The sequence below is a fragment of the Pleurodeles waltl genome, chromosome 7, assembly GCF_031143425.1.
Source record: "Pleurodeles waltl isolate 20211129_DDA chromosome 7, aPleWal1.hap1.20221129, whole genome shotgun sequence".
In the NCBI taxonomy this organism is placed as follows: Eukaryota; Metazoa; Chordata; class Amphibia; order Caudata; family Salamandridae; genus Pleurodeles; species Pleurodeles waltl.
Window position 1 is genome coordinate 1339238475 of NC_090446.1, and position 21669 is coordinate 1339260143.

Here is a 21669-nt window from a genome sequence, read left to right on the forward strand (position 1 = left end):
CAAATCTTGCTATTGCCACTGTGGCATCAGGTGTGCTAAATCATGTATATTCTTAAAATGGTGGCATTCTAGCTTTTTTTGTACAGAGAAAGAAGTTATTGTTATGCTATTGACATTTGTCTTGTGTACAATCAGCTATTAGTGAGGCCTCCTAGCACTGTGTTAAAGGAACCCACCTGTCTGTCTCTGCTGGCTCAGATGGTTAATGCATCCACTCCAGGCGTATGTCGTTCAGTTCCAAGTGGAGTTCCCTCAGCCTTTCATTCTTCTGAGTTGAGTGGCCATCTCAAACCAAGTCATTACAGACACTGCCTCCCGGTCCTGAATTGTTCACCTAAAAGTCATTGATTTCTGTTGTGTAAGTCTAATTAGTGCAAAACAAACCAGCTCTCTGTATGCATTAGGCGATCACTTAAGTACAGGTTTAACAACCTGGATTAAAATGGTTACGGTGCTTCCAAGATCAATAAAAAATTAGTACACATGGTTAATAATCAACATTTATTTTCATTGCCAAGGTATCTGAGTGTACTTTATAAATTCAAGTTGTTATAATAAACTCGAAGAGGACAATGTGAAGCAAAAATGTTCCTAAACATGTCATTAAACAACGAGTAGCCAGTGTGCCCTTCTATAGTAATGTGGAGCAGCATGTAAAGAAAGCACTTTAGACCATTGTGGTAGCATTTGGTTTGTAGAAATGATGTCACTAGCAGAAAGACTATCACAGTAGCTGCCCTGAAACTCTCACCAACATTCCTTATTTCTATTTCTTATGTCAGATTATGATAGAACATTTCACAACAATTCAGCCAGTCAGTCAAAGTTTGTTTGAAAGGATGGCACCAAATGCCAACCATTCCCCTCCTTTCACTTATAATAGGACTTGATAAATAGTGGGTAAAACAGTAGCACAAAAAACGGTTGAATCAACTACAGATAGTTTCAAAGTGAGCTGTCATGAGATCAAATATTGCTAGTTAAAGGACAAAGGAGAAACAAATACTGCTAATGAAACACTTAACATTAGATAAATTAGTGGGAGCAGGAACCAATTAAAATATATTTACTAAGAAATAAAGCAACTTGAAGTGAAGAGGAGAAAACTGACAGTTGTTAAAGAAGTCAAGTCTAAAGGAGCAAAACAATATAGTGTCCAAAAGGACAATGTGTGCAGAAACTCTTGGGACAAGGATAGAGAAATGAATGTCAGAAACAGTGTGTGTTTCAGGTGTGGATTTAAAGTACACACAGTGATGAATAAACAAGCCCAGCACTGAACCAAGTGTGTAGAAATGTAAATAATGTGGGCATTTTTGCCCATAAAGGAAGAAGAAATGGATAAAAAAGAGAACTAACTCACGATCTTAATTTTTGGACAAACAGATGACCAAGATGTTGTCACTCCTATAGAGACTATCATACTTGAATTTCACCTCAGGCATACCATGGACTGCCGAAGTATATTTATACATTGCCCCACTCAATCTCAACCTCCAATAACTATGTTAGAGTGCAGAGACCCACAGGGGGAACGGTGAGGGATAGAGAAGACAGTAGTCAGTAATGGATCCAATAGTAAATACCTAAATAAGAAGATAAACACTCATTACTACTTCTGTATTACTTTAGTGGTCATACACACCAATAATGAAACCCACCAATTGGTTAACATACTATTTCTTTTCTGACTTCCTCTCTGTAGGGGTGTGTATATACAGATTTATATCTAGAAAGCAAATGTATTAGGAATCATAAACTTATAATATGAGAGTGACATTAATATACCCATCTAAAGCATGTGTGCAAGAATTCCTGTGTATGTGTGCCTGGTGATTAGGATATAATGTTCTATGTTCATGACATTTCTTTTATGTCCACAATAATTGCAGAACTGTTATTCCACACTCTGCTATAGGTTTATTCCTCCAAATAAAATAGAACCAAATATTGATCTTCCGTTCATCAAATTCATTCTTAGAACAGTTCTATCTTTAGTCACTATTGGCAACGTTGATACTTCCTGAACATAAATATAATCAGCTTCTGTCAATAACATTTTCTGAGTTCCAGTCTCTTTAAATCCTAAAAAATAAACATAAAGATTATCATCTTCAGAAGCTTACCTCAGTCTTTTAAGTAAATAGCAGCACTTCCTGAGTTCCAGTCTCTTTAACTCTCACAAGACAAACATAACGAATATTGGCATCTAGAAACGGAAGCATTCCTTTACATAAGTAGCAGAAAAAACAAAACCTGTTTTCCTCCAGACAAATAGTCAAGAATCCTTGAAGCAGAATGTCACGAAGAGCAGGGATTACTGCATACTGGAATATGTGACTGCAGACTGATCCACTAGCCTGCTCACAACATGTCTGTCACACGTGTGGAAGTTTGATTCTACTGAACCCTTTCTTGTTTTCTGAATGTGTACATCAGTAATTTGAGGAATTGAATGCTGAGAAACATGTTCTAAGGCACCAACCATCTGCAAATCCACCCTTTCTTGTCCTGTCTCTGATTGTAAATAAGAGTGTGTTTAACATATTACTTCTGAGCCCTCACATGCCCCTTAAATAGGAAGGTAGTGACAGTGTTGGCAAATTCAGGAGCATGTTACAGAGGAAGAGATGGTGCTTGTATATTAAGGTAATACAATGGATTTTTTATATTTAATTGATGCCCTATTGAAAGGAAAAAAATAGGTTTTGAGGTCCTTTCAGGCAGACATAAAGTTCAAGGATTGATTCTGTTATACGTAAAGAAGGATGGTGGATGTTATTTGAGATGGTCACATCTGGGTGAACTATTTATAACTCTGGACTGAATTATCCAGATCAAGTATTGCATGTGAGGAAGTAGAGGTGCAGTATGTGTTCAAGATGTTAAAGGGAAAATATTCTGAAGTATTTAGTGACACTTTATGGTGGTTGAGGGTGCTGGGACTCAGAATCATGCTTCGGGACTGTACCAAGGGTACACAAGGTCAGATTGGTACTTAGAAGTGAACATGGAGTTGAAGCAAGAATTGAAAAATTATTATAATCATAGGTTATTTGAAGAAAGAGAAGCCTCAGAATGGTTGGCCCCAATTGTTGTAGGATGGAGGACTGGGGGCAAATGAGTGTGTGCGTTGACTTCAGAGAACTGAACCAAAATATCTTCTCAGCCTACCAACATATTGCATGTTTGGCCCTTGACATCCTTATCAATCCAGAGCGAGTCTGTAGGTATTGCCTCTTTACTTTTGGGTTGTTGTCTGCAGGCTGTTTGGTAGGGTCAAAAATGTCATCTTCTTTCAAGATGCCATTTTAGTCAATAGAGCACATTGGGAAGAACTTAAGTGGACACTAAAAGAGTTTGTTAATGTTTTGAGGGTGATCAGTTTCTCCTTTAAGGGAGAGAAGTGTAGATTAGGCATCAGTGGGATGGATTAATTGTGCCATCCCATTCACAAAATGGGTATTAAACCAAAATAACATTTAGTTAAAACCATTAAGGAGGCTCCAGCCTCCAGCAATAAGAAGCAACCCCACATATTCCTGTGGCTGGTAGAGTATAATGGAAGGTTTTTATAAAAAATTGTTACAATATTGGCAACATGAGTAAGTTACTAACACGGATGTGAGATATGAGTGGTTGAGATTGTGAAGATTTGGTGATATAGAATGATGAGAGAGGCTATAACTGCTATCTGAAACCGTCTGACACCTTATACCAAATATTCTATGGTAGAGAAGAACATGTAATCCTGTTGCTAGGAAGGGACTCATTTTGACAAGACACATGGTACACAAACTCTCTGGTTAGCATTGACCAAAAGCCACTCATTTATTTACTGACACCGAAGGGGACTTTTCAGCTTTAAAGAATTTGTTTAATGTGAAGTATGTCCAAGGGGCAAGTGCGTGCCACCAGTATTCTTTTTAAATATTGTTCTCTCTGTGTGGTAGTGACCTGTTAATGTGTGGATGTTTCTTGGTTGTGTGCGCAACTGATTGGTTTGGACCAGCATTTTGCTACTATTTGGTGGACTTGGAAGGGAATATTCCACACTTCATTGAAAAAATGGTTTACTATATTCATTTAAACAATTGTTCCCTACTAATTGGGCTAAACTGTCACAGCTGTTAGAAATCATTTTAAATGAAGCCCATGGAGTGATCTAATTCATGCTTTGCTCCTGTACTCAAACATTAATCCTCTGAATCACAAAATAAATGCATGTTCCCATGATATGCATTTTGAAAATCACAAGTCCTGCTGGACATCAGAGCAGATGTGTCTCAGACACATTGAGCGACAACCACACACACTTCAGAGGCACAACAGAACAGGTTTTCGGCACCACTGAAGTCCCATTTATCTGAAAAGTGAGTTTTATTATTGACCATTAGTGCCTTTTTGCAAGTAGAAAAAGCATCCATGTTTCATGCTCTGAGAGGAGATGCTGCAGTCATTAAGTTTACCACATCATGGAATATATCAGAGGGCGTGAGGCGGGGGGACATGTACTTCTGCATTTTCAGGGAACTTGGTAATCGGATATCCTGTGCTATGTTGTTCAGAGAATCTGCTCAGAGAACATCTCACATCATGCACTTTGCTGTTCTGTCAGCTACTATGGCACAGAATAATAGCATTTGTGTTCTTGTTAATGTTTTATGACAACAGTGCAATTAACCATTTGCTGATGAAAGGTATAAAATAATTTAATTCTGATTCCAATCAGAGCTATTGTGCCTAGATATGTATTAGGCACTGTACTGGGCTATAAGTGACTTCACCTGTCACATACTGTACCAAGGAATCCCTGACAACAGATTCTTATTTCTATCATGTACTCTGCCACAGAATACATATCAGGTGCTGAGCCATTGAATGCTTGCCTTGCTGTTGAATAATTGGCCTGCATGTACAGAGGCATACACATTATATATTGTGCCATAGGGATGCCAGTGCTTGGTCTCCTTCATTGTAGATCACTGTTCTCTGCATCCTTTCTTCATTTCAATATTCCACTCCCTCCTTAGATTATCCTCTCCCACCTATTTGCATCATCTGCCTTCCCTCTGTTTAGCTCTGTTTAATTTATTTTCCCCTCCCCGTTCTGAGTTTCTCACTCTTTAGGTTACCCTCTCATTCACTACATAACTTGTCTAATCATGTTCACTCACACACCCTTATTGAGGCTCCAACAGTTACACTCAGCTTTACTGTCTTAATGTCACTCACACTTACATTCTGTCTTGCATCCCGTCAGTAGTTCTCATTTCCTTCCTCACTTCTTGCTCTGTCTTACCCAATCTGACAACATCTCCATAGCATTCAGTTGCTTCTGCTCAAACTCTTTCAAATTCTCTAACTCTTTGGCTTGCCTTCTCTCAAGTTTGGTCACTATCTCAGTTGCTCTCCATCATTTACTGACATCCACTCACTGTATAAGTGATAACAATTATGTAAATGTGGCTGTTGAGATTTGAAATACATAATCCTCTCTATGGAAATAGTTGGATTTAAGATGAGAGGAGAGGTGAAAGGGATACAAGGAATGGAAAGAGTGCACAAAGCAGAAGTTCTGTCCCAAGCCTCTAACTGGTCCTAATCAAATCAAACAGTGAAGATGCCAAAGTAGAACAGCCTTAATCTCTCATCTCAGAGTGTCCAGGTAAATGGAAGTGAGATTAAGTAGAGTACTGGACTCGACCAGCTGGAAGTTCTGAGCACCTCATGTGACCGCTGCTCATAGCCTAAGGCAGTGATACTAAGACTGCAGTGGGTGTCACAAGCAATGAGGAAGGAGTGAGGGCTGAAATTGCTCAATTAAGGTTCAGCTCCAATGAAGTGCAAAGGTTGGAGTGGAGGCACAGGAAGGTCTTGCTTATTGAACAATCAATATATTCATTGCGTATTTACACAAAGGGCTATGGTCCCCACAATCTGTAAAACTGAAACCCAGAAATAGAACTTAAAAAAAATTAAATAGGCATATGAGGACACACCACATGCATTTTGCACCCCTTCAGTGCATGTTACAGAGGGGCTATGATGGGCCGTGCACTACCTGGGCACTTGTGTAATCCTAAACTTAGACATGTTGGTCCATTTGAAGCAAATTCTGAGTACAACTTGGACAGTGTTCCAAATGAAACCCAGGGCTAAAAACGTGTCTTATGTTGAGACCAAGCTACTCACCAACTGCATCATTGTTTTAGCCTTGTGGCTGGCCATGCTGCATTTGGTGAATTAAATAACCAAGTATAAAACATACACTACATGTAATTTAGCTGATGTTTCACTTGGCACACTATGGCTGCATTCACCTGCCAATAGGACAAGTCTCAATGAAATGCAGTTTGATCTAAATTGACAGAGACCTTCATCGTAAGCATGCAAGGAGCTATTGATGCCTGACCCATGCAGCCCAATACAATGGTAAGGGGCTGATACACTAGAAAAATTATTCTGTTTCCTAATTTATCTAAAAGGTACGAAAATATAATATTTGCTCTCCTGCCTGACTGTTCATCATTCAAGAATTGTCACTTCTTGCCTTTACGAGGTCAGTATTTTAAATATACAACACATCTTTCTTTTGCTGAAAGGCAGCGGGAGCTTTGCAGTCCACTTGTATGTGCATTACTTTCCGCTGACCTTTTTAGGTCGAGCACGCAAGCACCCTGAACTGTTAGAAGTATTGTGGGCTTTTAACCCAGCCCATCTCATGTCTAACACTTTTACTCGTTCCTGGGCTTGCCTTTCAAAAACCACTTGATGTAATTTGTTATTGCTTTATGTTTGTCTCGCACTGAGGCTGTTTTTGTCATACCTTGCAGACTGCCCTGTTATAGGGATTATTGCATGATTTCTGATATACTACAGCGTGGGCAAACTAATTTTTTTTGTCTCTCCCCTTTGTGCTGCATGACAGCCATTGCGCTCGCAGCACGAACAGTCACAACAGCGCAGACTCGATTGGCGGTATTGAAGTGCTGGTCATATTGTTCACAATTACCTAATAAGTCATTTCTTTTGGCTCTCCCCCTAGAACAGTTGAAATTGGTAAATGCTTTACATAAAACAGAAGTCTTTGAAGCCAAACCGGCTCTCCAGGCACAGCGGGAGATACAATACCACAGTATTCACTGCACTAGGGAAAACTCAACTGATTATGATTTGCAAGCATTCTTTTTCACATTTCTGTCCATAGCTCAGCCTGTGGGGGTTCTAGGACAATGGGACCACCACCACAATTTTCAGCATGACGTACTCTTTCTGTCTAGGTAATCTGTAGGGACTTCAAAAGAATGCCCCCTCCCCCAGTCTCTTTTTAAGCATTCTCATGGCTGGGACTTTTGTTTTCTAGCTGGTAATAGCTTGTGTTTTAAGAGCCTTGTTTGTAATATCATTGCTATAGGCCTCTAAAGTCAGAAAATATGTACTGCACTATGCCCTCTAGGGGCTGCAAATATGGTTACTCTGCATTAGTTATTGCCATTTCTGGTATTATGTATTGCCATTTTCTTTTTTGTGGGGTTATGCCGTCTAGGGGCTAATAAATAGTTAAATGAGCATGTTTCTTACAAATGCTATTTTCATTATGGTGTCCTTTAGGGGCTGTTCTAAGCATTACAGTCATATTAACATATATATTCGTGGCACAGAAACTTGCCCCATAATTCTTTGCAGGGTATTACTTTTACAAAATATTTTTGCTCGTAACTCAGACTGGTGGCCCTAGGACAATGGGACCACTTCCCAAATATTGACCACAATGTGCTTTTTCTGTCTACATCATCCTGAGTCTCCACACTGTTAATGGGGACTACAAAATAATAACACCCACCCATCATTCAACATCTTTTAAGATTTCTCATGGTTAGAAATGTGTTTTATAGCTATAAGTTTTGTTTTAAAGAACTTGTTTGTAATATCATTGTAACAGACGCTGACACAGACATTGCATTATTTTCTCCTGTTTTTTTCATGGGGTTATGCCCTCTAGGGGCTAATAATATGGTTACATGACCATGTTTTATACAAATGATATTTTTTTTATGGTGCCCTCTAGAAGCTGTTTTGAGCATTACAGACTAATGCCAAACGTTTTCTTATGATAAAGGTTTTAATAATTGTATATGTTTTAATAATCTCTGCTTATTACAATTAGGACCATAATTCAGGCAAACGTAACATTCTTATTACACTACGACTGTTCAAGTGACCGTTCTAGTTTGTCTGCCTGGCTGTTGTCTTTTTTTGGGGAATTGTGTTAGCCAGACAGGAACTCTAATGGTGGGGTAGTGAAAGTGGTATTCTATTGGAATTAACATGGCAGATTTAAATTAAGATGCTAAATGGCAACATTTTCATTTTTTGATGCAGATAGAGGAAGAAGTTAAAGTGAAGTGTTTTAGTTATACGTAGGGCCACTGGAATAATATGGCAGGAAAAGAAGAAATTATGAGGCAGGGTTGACCAGGTTATGTGGCAAGAAGAGCCCAGTTATGAATTTACAATGCCAATAGCTATAACGCAAGCAAATGTAAGACTTATTGCATTGCAAATGCTTGTTAAACATAGTATTGTGCAAACAACCACTCAGTAGAGCCTATAAGTCGTAATGTACTATCTTTACACATGAAGTAGCAGCTTCTGACTTTGTTTTCCTGCAGCGGCTAAAAACAGGGTAGAGGAGCGAGAAGTACATTATAATCAAAAGCATGAAGGCATTGGTGTAATAAAAAAAAATCCTGCTTTCCAGGATTGAACTGATGGGAGTACCTGCTGGGTTTCCGTTGTCTTTCCATACCTACTTTGAGTTTATTTACAGTTGTTAATGAGCTTTTCTGCTGTTATCGCGAGGGCCCCATGTAGTGTGTTGAAAATCAGACCTTGTGCTGCCGTTCAGGCGCACATCTTAAAGTGAACGATGTTTGCCACTGCAAAGAAGGCTATTCAGGCAATAGTGGTATCATTTGATTTATTCCAGAACATAGAAAGGAGCAGGAGAACTAACTCTAACAAAGCAAGTACCTTGGAACTCTCACCAACATTTCTTATTTCTAACGACATACCAAAATAGAACATTTTACATCATTCCAACCAGTGCTGACATTACTAAACTCTCCTTTTGTTCCACAGGGTGAGTTCAAGGTTTCAGAGAAAACATTCACCATGAACGACCTAATTAAGGGGTTGGAGGAAAACCGGGTGAAGGAAGTATTTGGGTCTGGAACGGCCTGTGTTGTGTGCCCTGTGAACCGGATACTCTACAAGGACAAGGTAAGGTCATAAATTGATTTTCATCTCGTCTCTTCAAATGTTTCTGTTCATATATGAATGAATGTGACTCCTATTGTGAAAACCTACAAACAAGGCAATCAAACCCTGTACACAACGGGGATATTTCAGTAGGTAGTACAATGAAGTTATTGATAAATGAAGGTGTAGGGTGTTGTACAGCACCTAGGTTACCGGTTTTACTGGAACAGTGATGGGCTGGTTTTAAAAGAGTTGTCATGAGAGGCAATGAAGCATCAAAACTGCTGGAGAGAGTTTGGAGAAGTGCTTCATAGATGATCAGGTATCTTGGTAGTACCCTTATGATGAGTTCCTGCTTGAGGAGACTGAATAGAGCTTAGCAGATCTTCTCTGGGATGCTGTTCCAGAACGAAGTTTATAGCAGAACACAACCATGGAATCTCTTTTCTATTTTCTGCATTTTGTAACTTTTAGTCTAGTGATGATGCTGTCTGTCATGCATGTTCAATCTAAGATCTTAATCTTGATTACAGTGAGGTGCCATAGTTGACTTCTCTGCAGACCGTGTGACAGCTGTTTAAATGTGATGAGAGCATTCAGTGGAAATTCTAAGGGTCTTCATGATACTTTTCTACTTGTGAAGACAATTGATGAGGCTTGTTTCGTAGAGTTGAGTCTGATGGATCCAAAAGACAGCAGCGGCTGGCATATAGGTAGAGTGGGGGTGTGGGCAAATGTGGTGTTGGTGCGTGTGTGCATGAATGCAAGGTGAGTGCTGTGTGTAAATAAAAATAAAAAACTCACTTGTTTGCTGAACTACATCTGATGTCCTCCTCGCTCTTGTCTAGTCGGGCTCCAGCAAATTCCCTTAAGCAATCCTGGCACTGCTTTCATGCTGCTAACCATCATTAAAGGCATGTTAGTATTGGAGGGATCGGCCTCTCTCAGTGCTCTTAAGAGCACTGGAAGCCTGTGCTTTCTCCAACCCAGCTGTCTTTAGACAGGTGGGTTAGAGAAGTTTAAAGTGCGCATGTCTGGCTGGCTGTTGCAAGACATCTGGCCCAAAAGACATGCACACTTTAAATTGTGCACAGCTCACTGCTGTCATACAGCAGCATAGGCCCCGCCGGGGTCCTGAAACTCAGTTCCGGACGGGAGGATGGAAAATAAAATGGTAATAAATTAACTTTATTACAATTTTATTTTTCATCCCTGGGGGCATTTTAGGCAGAGGGGCGATGCTCCTCTGCCCTAAAAGTGAACCGCTGCTTAAAAAGGACTCTTGGTGATAGTAGGAAGCTGGCTCTGTATATAGTGGACCAAGAAGAGGCACCCCAATGGAATTAGAGGCATAAATTATACCCCAAATGCTCTCTTTTGTGGTAGTGTGGGTGAGCAGTTAGGCATATCAGAAGGTAGTGCTAAGCATGTAATGCACACGCATAAGCAGTAAGTGAGACACACTCAATAAAGAAATCCAACAGCAATTTATAAAAATAGCACATACTTCTTTATAAATGTTGATACGAAGGTCATCAGAAGGTCATCAGAATCAAGTAGTTCTCAAGTTATGAATTTTTACAGTTTTCATTAGCTGACACAGAAATTTTTGTGTGCTATAATGTTATCCTAGTTTGGAAAAACATGTACTGCATTTGGGTACTTAGCAGCGACTCACAGGACCAATTTTCTGTAGTTACGGTAAGTATGGGGCAAGGTCCAAGGCAGCACTCACAGGTCACTTCGGGAGGCACTGAGGCGTACGCGTGCAGAGGTGCTTTTCAGTGTCTGGTGCCCTAATGTTGTCCTATGGGGAAAGATACATATACTGCCTTTGTGCACTTAGAACAAACTAAAGAACTGTTCTTCTGGAGTTAAAAAACATATGGGGCAAGGTCCAAGGCAGCACCAACAGGTCACTTCCAGAGGCACTGGGGCGTCCGGGTGCAGAGGTGCTTTTAAGTGTCTGTTGCCCTAATGTTATCCTATGGGTAAAGAAACATATACTTCATCTGGGCCCTTAGCAATAACCTACAGGACTGTTCTTCTGGAGTGAAGGTAAGTATGGGGCTAGGTCCAAGGCCACACCAGCAGGTCACTTCGGGAGGCACTGAGGCATCTTGGGGCAGAGGTGCTTTTAGGCCTCGGGTGCCCTAATGTTATCATACGGGAACAAAACAGACACTGCATACGAGCACTTAGCAACAACTTAAAGGACTGTTCTTCTGAACTAGAGGTGAGTATGGGGCAAGGTTCAAGGCCACACCAGCAGTTCACTTTGGGCGGGGGGGGGGGACAGGGGGGGGGACTCTGGGGTTCCCAGGTGCATATGTGTGTTAGGACGTTGGGTGTCCCAATCACTTCAATGGAGATTGATCGGCCCGCCCAGAAAGAGGCTGCAAGCAGGAACTGGGGATGCCAATCGGGGGAACCCACAGCAGGGCTTGACCCTTGAGATCCTTCGGCATGTAGGGACACCCTTGGCCCACTTCTCAGGCTGTGTGGCTTGGGTACAGTGGTGTCCTTTGGTGTCAGGTTTCAGTGCAGGGAATACTCGTGGTTTGGGGGGGCTGCAGGCGGTGTTGGGAAGTCCCCAGTGGGAGAACCCAAGGTGGGCTTAGTCGCTGGAGGGCCTGGGAACCATGCTTCCACCGTTGGCCCACTTCAGCTCGAGGTAGTAGACACAAGTGCAATGGTGCCGTCCAGCGCCAGGTTTTGCCAGTCCTGAGTTCTCTCAGTTGTTTTTTGGTTGTATGCAAATGAAGATAAGCAGCTTCTCTGCTCTAAGGGAGATTCTTCTGGTGATTTGCGTAGCACTGCCAGCTCTCTGTTTTTTTTTGTTTTTGGAATCTGCACACCAGCAGAACAGGTCATTTGCTCCATAAGGGTTGAATGCAGCAGGCAGACAGGGCTGGCGCCAAGTCAGTCATGCTCCTTGGTTCTCAGGTCAGCAGTCGTCTTTGTCCACTCCTTCCCTTGTTTCCAATAAAGATGTGAGGTCCTGCCATAAGGGGGGGGGTCCCCTAAATACTCAATTTAGGGGTGTTAATGGGAGGTTGGAGTATTAGCCAACGGGCTACTTACCCCGGGAGTCACTATGCCCCCTGGATAACCACTTCCTTTGGGGAGTGGGCATCACCCTGTCCCAGAATTCCAAATTCCACCACACACATGATGGTGGGAATTTCTAAGGCTGTGTTCACTTCAAGCTGGTCACCCTAGAGGTGTGTCCAGCCTGCAAGTGCAATTCGCCTCCTACTTTTTCCCCCTGTCCAGGGTCAAATGGGTCCTGGGCCGGTGGGGGGCAGCATTTCTCTTCTAAGGAAAGGCAGATCTAAATAGCAAAGGCAGTGGGCTTCTTTGAAGGTCCCCTGACTTAAATGCAGATTTGCAGGTCATTCTTTTCGGAGGGGTGTATTATGATCCTTGTCAGAGCAGGCTTTGTTCCTGACTGCCTGAGAGCAAAGCCTATCACCTTTGAGGGTCAGAAACACATCTGTTAGTGGCAGACTGGTGGGAACTAGTCAGCCAGCCCACTAGCAGTTGGTAGGTTTTCAGGGAGCATCTCTAAGGTGCCCTCTGGGTGTATGTATTAATAAATCCAACACTGGAATCAGTGAGTTTATTAATGCTCAATGTTTGATACCAATCTTCCGTTGGTTCAGTGAAGCCATCATGTAGCTGGGGAACTCGTATTGAACAGAGCCCAGCACTTGTACTTAGAATGGCTTCCCTGTTCACTAAGAACGAACAAAGACATAGGGGCTGGACTGTTTCCATGGGGAACAGGATCAAGACTGATTTGCATGTGGCTGGGTCCAAACTGGAATGGCAAGCAAAATAACTGATGGATTAAACCCAGATCTGTGACTGGGGGTGATTGCTTGATTTGCCCTGCATTCCGTCCATCTTCTGTTGTTTTTGCATATGGCACCTCAGAGTGGCACAAGTTATGCTGCAGCTCTTGGGGACTCTTTTTACTACCTATGCCCTAGTTACCAGCGGTACCATTTACTAGGTACTTACAAACAGTGCTAAATGCCTGGTCACTTTGGGGCGCAAGTGAGCAGTGGTCTTGTTTTTGGGGAAGGCACACTGGCACTGGGGACCTGGTTCGTAGGAGCCCAGTGCAATTCAGTCGAAGTTGCATAAGAAACCAGGCAAAAAGTAGGTGGGGGGGGTTCTGCAACCAGAACCAGTTTCCTACAGTGGCTGGTTCTGACAAGTGTGGAATCTCTAGTGGTGGTCAAAGAATAGCTTTAGTGTATCCTTCTCCATTACTCATTCTTTACTGTTAGTGCTCCCAAATCTCCTCTCGCTCCCATGTAGAAATTGGCCTTAATTGCAATTGTCCTGGACAGAACTCAGAGGGCCTTTATTTCTCTTTAGGAAATCAGATTTTTGGGAGATAATTTAGATATTTCTGACTCAGAAGTCAGGTTCTGCACTTCTTACAGCTGTCTGGCCTTGTAGCCTCATGCACCCTGTGCCCTGTTGTTGCTTCGCACACAGATGGCAGATTACAGACCTTCACTGATGCCTGACGAAACCGTGGCTCCAACATAAACAAGTCTGTTGTCTCTAGTGTACATCTTTGGGTACGTCTGTCAGGATCTGTACACATGATACCCTTTTGTTGAGTCATCACTTCAGTCCTCCTTGAGTGCTGGCTACCTTGTCATGAACACCTCCTCGCTAGGGAACCCTCTAGGTGACGTGAAATCGGAACTTTGGTCCATGTTGGCGTTCTGAAGCTGCAGGCGGTCTGCTTTGCCAAGGACGCCTTCCTCCCTTCCATCTCAGGGAAGCACCATTTAGATTTTGGCAGACAACCTCACCACCATTCATTTATCACTAGGTAGGGCAGTGAAGACCATGGCCCCTGTGTTGGGAGGTAACTCATCTATAGCAGTATGCCCTGCAACAAGGTATTTTCCCAATTGAGTCTCCCATTATAAGCTCCTTTAACATGAGAGCAAATGCTCTGAGTAGCTTCAATCTGAAGTACCACAAGTTAGAGCTACTCCGACATTGACATAAATTATCCTCTCCAGATTGAGGTGTTCATATGTTGATCTGTTCACCATAGTCCAGAATCTTAAGTGCCCAGCGCCTTGAGACCCTAACGGGTGAGTAGCTGTGCTTTACAAGCACTGATTGATTGATTTAAGTGCCATCACTTTTGTGCAATACACTTCCCTTTGAATGGCTGACAGGTAGATGCCTTTATGTTCTGTTGGTCTCAGGGCCTACTATGTACAATCATGCTAATCCCACTTCTGCTGAATTTCTTGTGGAAGCTGTGGGATCAGGCCCATGTTGATCCTTATTGCACCAGATTGGGAGATGAGCAACTGGTATTTTTATATGTTGGTACTCAGCATTCAGTCACCTCTTCCACACAGGTTGCACCTGCCGGTTAGCTGGGCTCTTCACCCCAAATGCTGGGACTGTACTCATGGGGGTTGTGGTAGCAGCTGAAGATCTTTTGGCTCCTTCATGCACTGGCGGATGCCTTCTTGGCTACTTGGAAATTTGCTACAGAATCCATTTATGGTTGTTAATAGAGGAAGTTTGTTTCTTGTGCAAGGTAGAAAGCCTAAATCCTTCAATTAAGTCTTTATGATATTTTACGATTCATGCCGCCTCTTGCATAACAGGGCCGAGCAATGGACTCTTTAAATCTAAATTAGCTTCCCCATATGTCTTTATTTGTCCCCCTGACTGGCTATCTCTGTTTACATAGCCACTAATGAGGCATATCTGATAGAGACTTCTAGTTGCAGATTCCTTACCTTAGAATTTCCCCCATGCGTCAGACTGGATCCGGAGATTTTTCTTGGAGCAATACCATTGGATGTCGGTAGGTGGTGTCGGTCGACTCCGTGGGCGTTGTGGCGTCGTAGTCGCCGTGATGATATTGGGAGTAGTACATAGACGCCACCTTCGCACAGTAACGTCAGATCTTTTCTTTCCGCACCACGCACTGATCCGAAGAGAGCTACCATGATCTCTCTTTGACTGAATTCGGCTGTTTTGCCGACTTTTGTAGTGAGATATTTGGTCCATCGAGGATGTACCCGAAGACCGTTTTCAATCTGTGCGAGGACTGTCACCCTATGATGTCGGTGATAGATCTGCATCGGGTTTGTTTGTGGTGTCGGAGATGCTTTTCATCTTGAGTGAAAGTCTGGCCTCCTTTCCGCCTACACCACTTCTGCCCAGTGTTATCAAGAAGATCAGGAATGGCCAGGCCCAAGTCATCTTGGTGGCTCCAGACTGGGCACAGAGAGTCTGGTATCCAGAGCTATTGATCATGTCCATCGATCCTCCACTCAGACTGCCTCTTCGGGCAGATCTTCTGTCGCAACAACAGGGGATGGTTCTTCACCCAAACCTGTCCAACCTCGGCCTTCATGCGTGGAGATTGAGTGGCGACAGTTGACGACTTTTGCTTTTCCACCTGAAGTCTGTGATGTTATCTTGTCAGCCAGGCGTCCCTCCACCAAAACTGTATACGCCTGTCGTTGGCATAAATTTGTGGTATGGTGCACCAACCAATCTGTTGATCCCTTCTCTGCCCCTCTATCCAAGGTTCTTTTGCTCATTCTTTCTTTGGCCCAGCAGGGCTCTGCCTTGGGCACCCTGAAAGGGTATTTTCTGCCATTTCGGCCTTCCTTAGGTTACCTGCTCAGCCCTCACTCTTTAAATCTCTTATTGTGAGTCGATTCCTAAAAGGCCTTACCCATTTATTTCCTCCCACTACATTTATCATGCCTCAGTGGGACCTCAATCTTGTCCTTACTTATTTAATGTGTACTCCCTTTGAGCTGATGCACAATAGTCCCTTACGGCTCCTCACCTTCAAAACTGTCTTTCTTGTTGCCATCACCTCTGCTCGCAGGGTGAGTGAGGTTCAAGCCCTTTCGTCCAAACCTCCACACTTGTCTGCGCACTCTGGCAAAGTGTTGTTGCGCACTAAGGCTTCCTTCCTTCCAAAGGTCGTGACGTCTTTCCATGCAGGCCAGTCCATCACCCTGCCTACTTTCTATGCACCCCCACATCCTTCTCATGAGGAGGAGAGACTCCACGTCTGGACCCAAAAACAGCATTGGCATTCTATCTTAATCGTACTAAAGATTTCCGGGTGGACGATCAACTCGTCGGGTATGTGGGTGCGAAAAAAGGGAAGGCGGTGCAAAAAAGTACCATCTCTCGATGGGTACTGCTTTGCATCAAAATATGCTACGCTTTGGCCAAGAATCAACCCCCTGAGGGCTTGCATGCTCATTCCACCAGAGCAACTGCTGCTTCCACTGCGTTAGCACATGGAGTTCCTGTCCTGGATATCTGCCAGGCAGCTATGTGGGTGTCCCTGCACACGTTTGCTAAACCACTACTGTAAAGAAATGGCTCCCTGTTGCAGTTACCCCCCACTTTTTGCCTGATACTGATGCTGACTTGACTGAGAAGTGTGCTGGGACCCTGCTAACCAGGCCCCAGCACCAGTGTTCCTTCACCTAAAATGTACCATTGTATCCACAATTGGCACACCCTGGCATTCAGATAAGTCCCTTGTAACTGGTACTTCTAGTACCAAGGGCCCTGATGCCAAGAAAGGTCTCTAAGGGCTGCAGCATGTCTTATGCCACCCTAGAGACCCCTCACTCAGCACAGACACACTGCTTACAAGCCTGTGTGTGCTAGTGAGAACAAAATGAGTAAGTCGACATGGCACTCCCCTCAGGGTGCCATGCCAGCCTCTCACTGCCTATGCAGTATAGGTAAGACACCCCTCTAGCAGGCCTTACAGCCCTAAGGCAGGGTGCACTATACCATAGGTGAGGGTACCAGTGCATGAGCACTGTGCCCCTACAGTGTCTAAACAAAACCTTAGACATTGTAAGTGCAGGGTAGCCATAAGAGTATATGGTCTGGGAGTCTGTTTTACACGAACTCCACAGCACCATAATGGCTACACTGAAAACTGGGAAGTTTGGTATCAAACTTCTCAGCACAATAAATGCACACTGATGCCAGTGTGCATTTTATTGTAAAATACACCACAGAGGGCACCTTAGAGGTGCCCCCTGAAACTTAACCGACTATCTGTGTAGGCTGACTAGTTTTAGCAGCCTGCCACAAACCGAGACATGTTGCTGGCCCCATGGGGAGAGTGCCTTTGTCACTCTGAGGCCAGTAACAAAGCCTGCACTGGGTGGAGATGCTAACACCTCCCCCAGGCAGGAATTGTCACACCTGGCGGTGAGCCTCAAAGGCTCACCTCCTTTGTGCCAACCCAGCAGGACACTCCAGCTAGTGGAGTTGCCCGCCCCCTCCGGCCCGGCCCCCACTTTTGGCGGCAAGGCCGGAGAAAATAATGAGAATAACAAGGAGGAGTCACTGGCCAGTCAGGACAGCCCCTAAGGTGTCCTGAGCTGAGGTGACTCTAACTTTTAGAAATCCTCCATCTTGCAGATGGAGGATTCCCCCAATAGGGTTAGGATTGTGACCCCCTCCCCTTGGGAGGAGGCACAAAGAGGGTGTACCCACCCTCAGGGCTAGTAGCCATTGGCTACTAACCCCCCAGACCTAAACACGCCCTTAAATTTAGTATTTAAGGGCTACCTTGAACCCTAGAAAATTAGATTCCTGCAACTACAAGAAGAAGGACTGCCTAGCTGAAAACCCCTGCAGAGGAAGACCAGAAGACGACAACTGCCTTGGCTCCAGAAACTCACCGGCCTATCTCCTGCCTTCCAAAGATCCTGCTCCAGCGACGCCTTCCAAAGGGACCAGCGACCTCGACATCCTCTGAGGACTGCCCCTGCTTCGAAAAGACAAGAAACTCCCGAGGACAGCGGACCTGCTCCAAGAAAGGCTGCAACTTTGTTTCCAGCAGCCTTGAAAGAACCCTGCAAGCTCCCCGCAAGAAGCGTGAGACTTGCAACACTGCACCCGGCGACCCCGACTCGGCTGGTGGAGATCCAACACCTCAGGAGGGACCCCAGGACTACTCTGATACTGTGAGTACCAAAACCTGTCCCCCCTGAGCCCCCACAGCGCCGCCTGCAGAGGGAATCCCGAGGCTTCCCCTGACCGCGACTCTTTGAATCCAAAGTCCCGACGCCTGGGAGAGACCCTGCACCCGCAGCCCCCAGGACCTGAAGGACCGGACTTTCACTGGAGAAGTGACCCCCAGGAGTCCCTCTCCCTTGCCCAAGTGGAGGTTTCCCCGAGGAATCCCCCCCTTGCCTGCCTGCAGCGCTGAAGAGATCCCGAGATCTCTCATAGACTAACATTGCGAACCCGACGCTTGTTTCTACACTGCACCCGGCCGCCCCCGTGCTGCTGAGGGTGAGATTTCTGTGTGGGCTTGTGTCCCCCCCGGTGCCCTACAAAACCCCTCTGGTCTGCCCTCCGAAGACGCGGGTACTTACCTGCAAGCAGACCGGAACCGGGGCACCCCCTTCTCTCCATTCTAGCCTATGTGTTTTGGGCACCACTTTGAACTCTGCACCTGACCGGCCCTGAGCTGCTGGTGTGGTGACTTTGGGGTTGCTCTGAACCCCCAACGGTGGGCTACCTTGGACCAAGAACTGAACCCTGTAAGTGTCCTACTTACCTGGTAAAACTAACAAAAACTTACCTCCCCCAGGAACTGTGAAAATTGCACTGTGTCCACTTTTAAAACAGCTATTTGTCAATAACTTGAAAAGTATACATGCAATTTTTATGATTTGAAGTTCCTAAAGTACTTACCTGCAATACCTTTCGAACAAGATATTACATGTTAAATTTGAACCTGTGGATCTTAAAATAAACTAAGAAAAGATATTTTTCTGTACAAAAACCTATTGGCTGGATTTGTCTCTGAGTGTGTGTACCTCATTTATTGTCTATGTGTATGTACAACAAATGCTTAACCACTTCGCTGCCAGGCCTTTTCCCCCTCCTGTGCCAGGCCTTTTTTTGCCTATTTGGGGCAGTTCGCGCTTAGGCCCTCATAACTTTTTGTCCACATAAGCTAACCAAGCCAAATTTGCGTCCTTTTTTTCCAACATCCTAGCGATTCTAAAGGTACCCAGACTTTGTGGGTTCCCCTGAAGGAGGCCAAGAAATTGGCCAAAATACAGTGAAAATTTCGTTTTTTTCAAAAAAATTGGAAAAAGGGGCTGCAGAAGAAGGCTTGTGCTTTTTCCCCTGAAAATGGCATCAACAAAGGGTTTGCGGTGCTAAACTCAGCAGCTTCCCAGCTTTCAGGAACAGGCAGACTTGAATCCGAAAACCCAATTTTTCAACACAATTTTGCCATTTTACTGGGGCATACCCCATTTGTGCAATTTTTTGTGCTTTCAGCCTCCTTCCAGTCAGTGACCGGAATGGTCATGAAACCAATGCTGGATCCCAGAAACCTAAACATTTCTGAAAAGTAGACAAAATTCTGAATTCAGCAAGGGGTCATTTGTGTAGATCCTACAAGGGTTTCCTACAGAAAATAACAGCTGAAAAAGAAAAATATTGAAATTGAGGTGAAAAAAACATCAATTTTTCTCTACTTTTTACTCTGTAACTTTTCCCTGCAATGTCAGATTATCGAAAGCAATATACCGTTACGTCTGCTGGACTCCTCTGGTTGCGGGGATATATAGGGTTTGTAGGTTCATCAAGAACCCGAGGAACCCAGAGCCAATAAATGAGCTGCACCCTGCAGTGCATTTTCATTCTATACCGGGTATACAGTAATTCATTTGCTGAAATATAAGGAGTAAAAAATAGCTATCAAGAAAACCTTTGCATTTCCAAAAAGGGCACAAGATAAGGTGTTGAGGAGCAGTGGTTATTTGCACATCTCTGAATTCCGGGGTGACCATAGTAGCACGTGAATTACATGGAATTTCTCAAATAGATGTCTTTTTTACACACACCCCTATATTTGGAAGGAATAAATGTAGAGAAAGACAAGGGGCAATAACACTTGTTTTGCTATTCTATGTTCCCCCAAGTCTCCCGATAAAAATGATACCTCCCTTGTTTGGGTAGGCCTAGCGCCCGCGACAGGATATGCCCCAAAACACAACGTGGACACATCACAGAAAACAGAGCTGTTTTTAGCAAAGTGACTACCTGTAGATTTTGGCCTCTAGCTCAGCCGGCACCTAGGGAAACCTACCAAACCTGTGCATTTCTGAAAACTAGAGACCTAGGGGAATCCAAGGAGGGGTGACTTGTGTGGCTCGGACCAGGTTCTGTTACCCAGAATCCTTTGCAAACCTCAAAATTTGGCTAAAAAAACACATGTTCCTCACATTTCTGTGGCAGAAAGTTCTGGAATCTGAGAGGAGCGACAAATTTCCTTCCACCCAGCATTCCCCCACGTCTCCCGATAAAAATGATACCTCACTTGTGTGGGTAGGCCTAGCGCCCGCGACAGGATATGCCCCAAAACACAACCTGGACACATCACAGAAAACAGAGCTGTTTTTAGCATAGTGACTACCTGTAGATTTTGGCCTCTAGCTCAGCCGCCACCTAGGGAAACCTACCAAACCTGTGCATTTCTGAAAACTAGAGACCTAGGGGAATCCAAGGAGGGGTGACTTGTGTGGCTCGGACCAGGTTCGGTTACCCAGAATCCTTTGCAAACCTCAAAATTTGGCTAAAAAAACACATGTTCCTCACATTTCTGTGGCAGAAAGTTCTGGAATCTGAGAGGAGCCACAAATTTCCTTCCACCCAGCGTTCCCCCACGTCTCCCGATAAAAATGATACCTCACTTGTGTGGGTAGGCCTAGCGCCCGCGACAGGATATGCCCCAAAACACAACGTGGACATATCACAGAAAACAGAGCTGTTTTTAGCAAAGTGACTACCTGTAGATTTTGGCCTCTAGCTCAGCCGCCACCTAGGGAAACCTACCAAACCTATGCATTTCTGAAAACTAGAGACCTAGGGGAATCCAAGGAGGGGTGACTTGTGTGGCTCGGACGAGGTTCTGTTACCCAGAATCCTTTGCAAACCTCAAAATTTGGCTAAAAAAACACATGTTCCTCACATTTCTGTGGCAGAAAGTTCTGGAATCTGAGGGGAGCTACAAATTTCCTTCAACCCAGTGTTCCCCCAAGTCTCCCGATAAAAATGATACCTCACTTGCGTGGGTAGGCCTAGCGCCGGCGACAGGAAACACCCCAAAGCGCAACGTGGACACATCCTAAATTTTGGAAAAAAACAGAGGTGTTTTTTGCGAAGTGCCTACCTGTAGATTTTGGCCTCTAGCTCAGCCGGCACCTAGGGAAACCTACCAAACCTGTGCATTTCTGAAAACTAGAGACCTAGGGGAATCCAAGGAGGGGTGACTTGCGGGGCTCGGACCAGGTTCTGTTACCCAGAATCCTTTGCAAACCT

At 44.2% G+C, this 21669-nt stretch overlaps 1 protein-coding gene across 2 annotated transcripts in view; it reads left to right on the forward strand.

Moving 5' to 3' along the window:
- The window catches only part of LOC138246273 (branched-chain-amino-acid aminotransferase, cytosolic-like), a 247971-nt gene that overhangs the window by 178451 nt on the left and 47851 nt on the right, over positions 1 to 21669 (forward strand). For both annotated transcript variants that reach the window (XM_069200703.1, XM_069200704.1), the window contains exon 9: positions 9145 to 9285. In XM_069200703.1, the coding sequence (XP_069056804.1) occupies positions 9145 to 9285 (141 nt within the window). The remainder of the gene's footprint in view (positions 1 to 9144; positions 9286 to 21669) is intronic.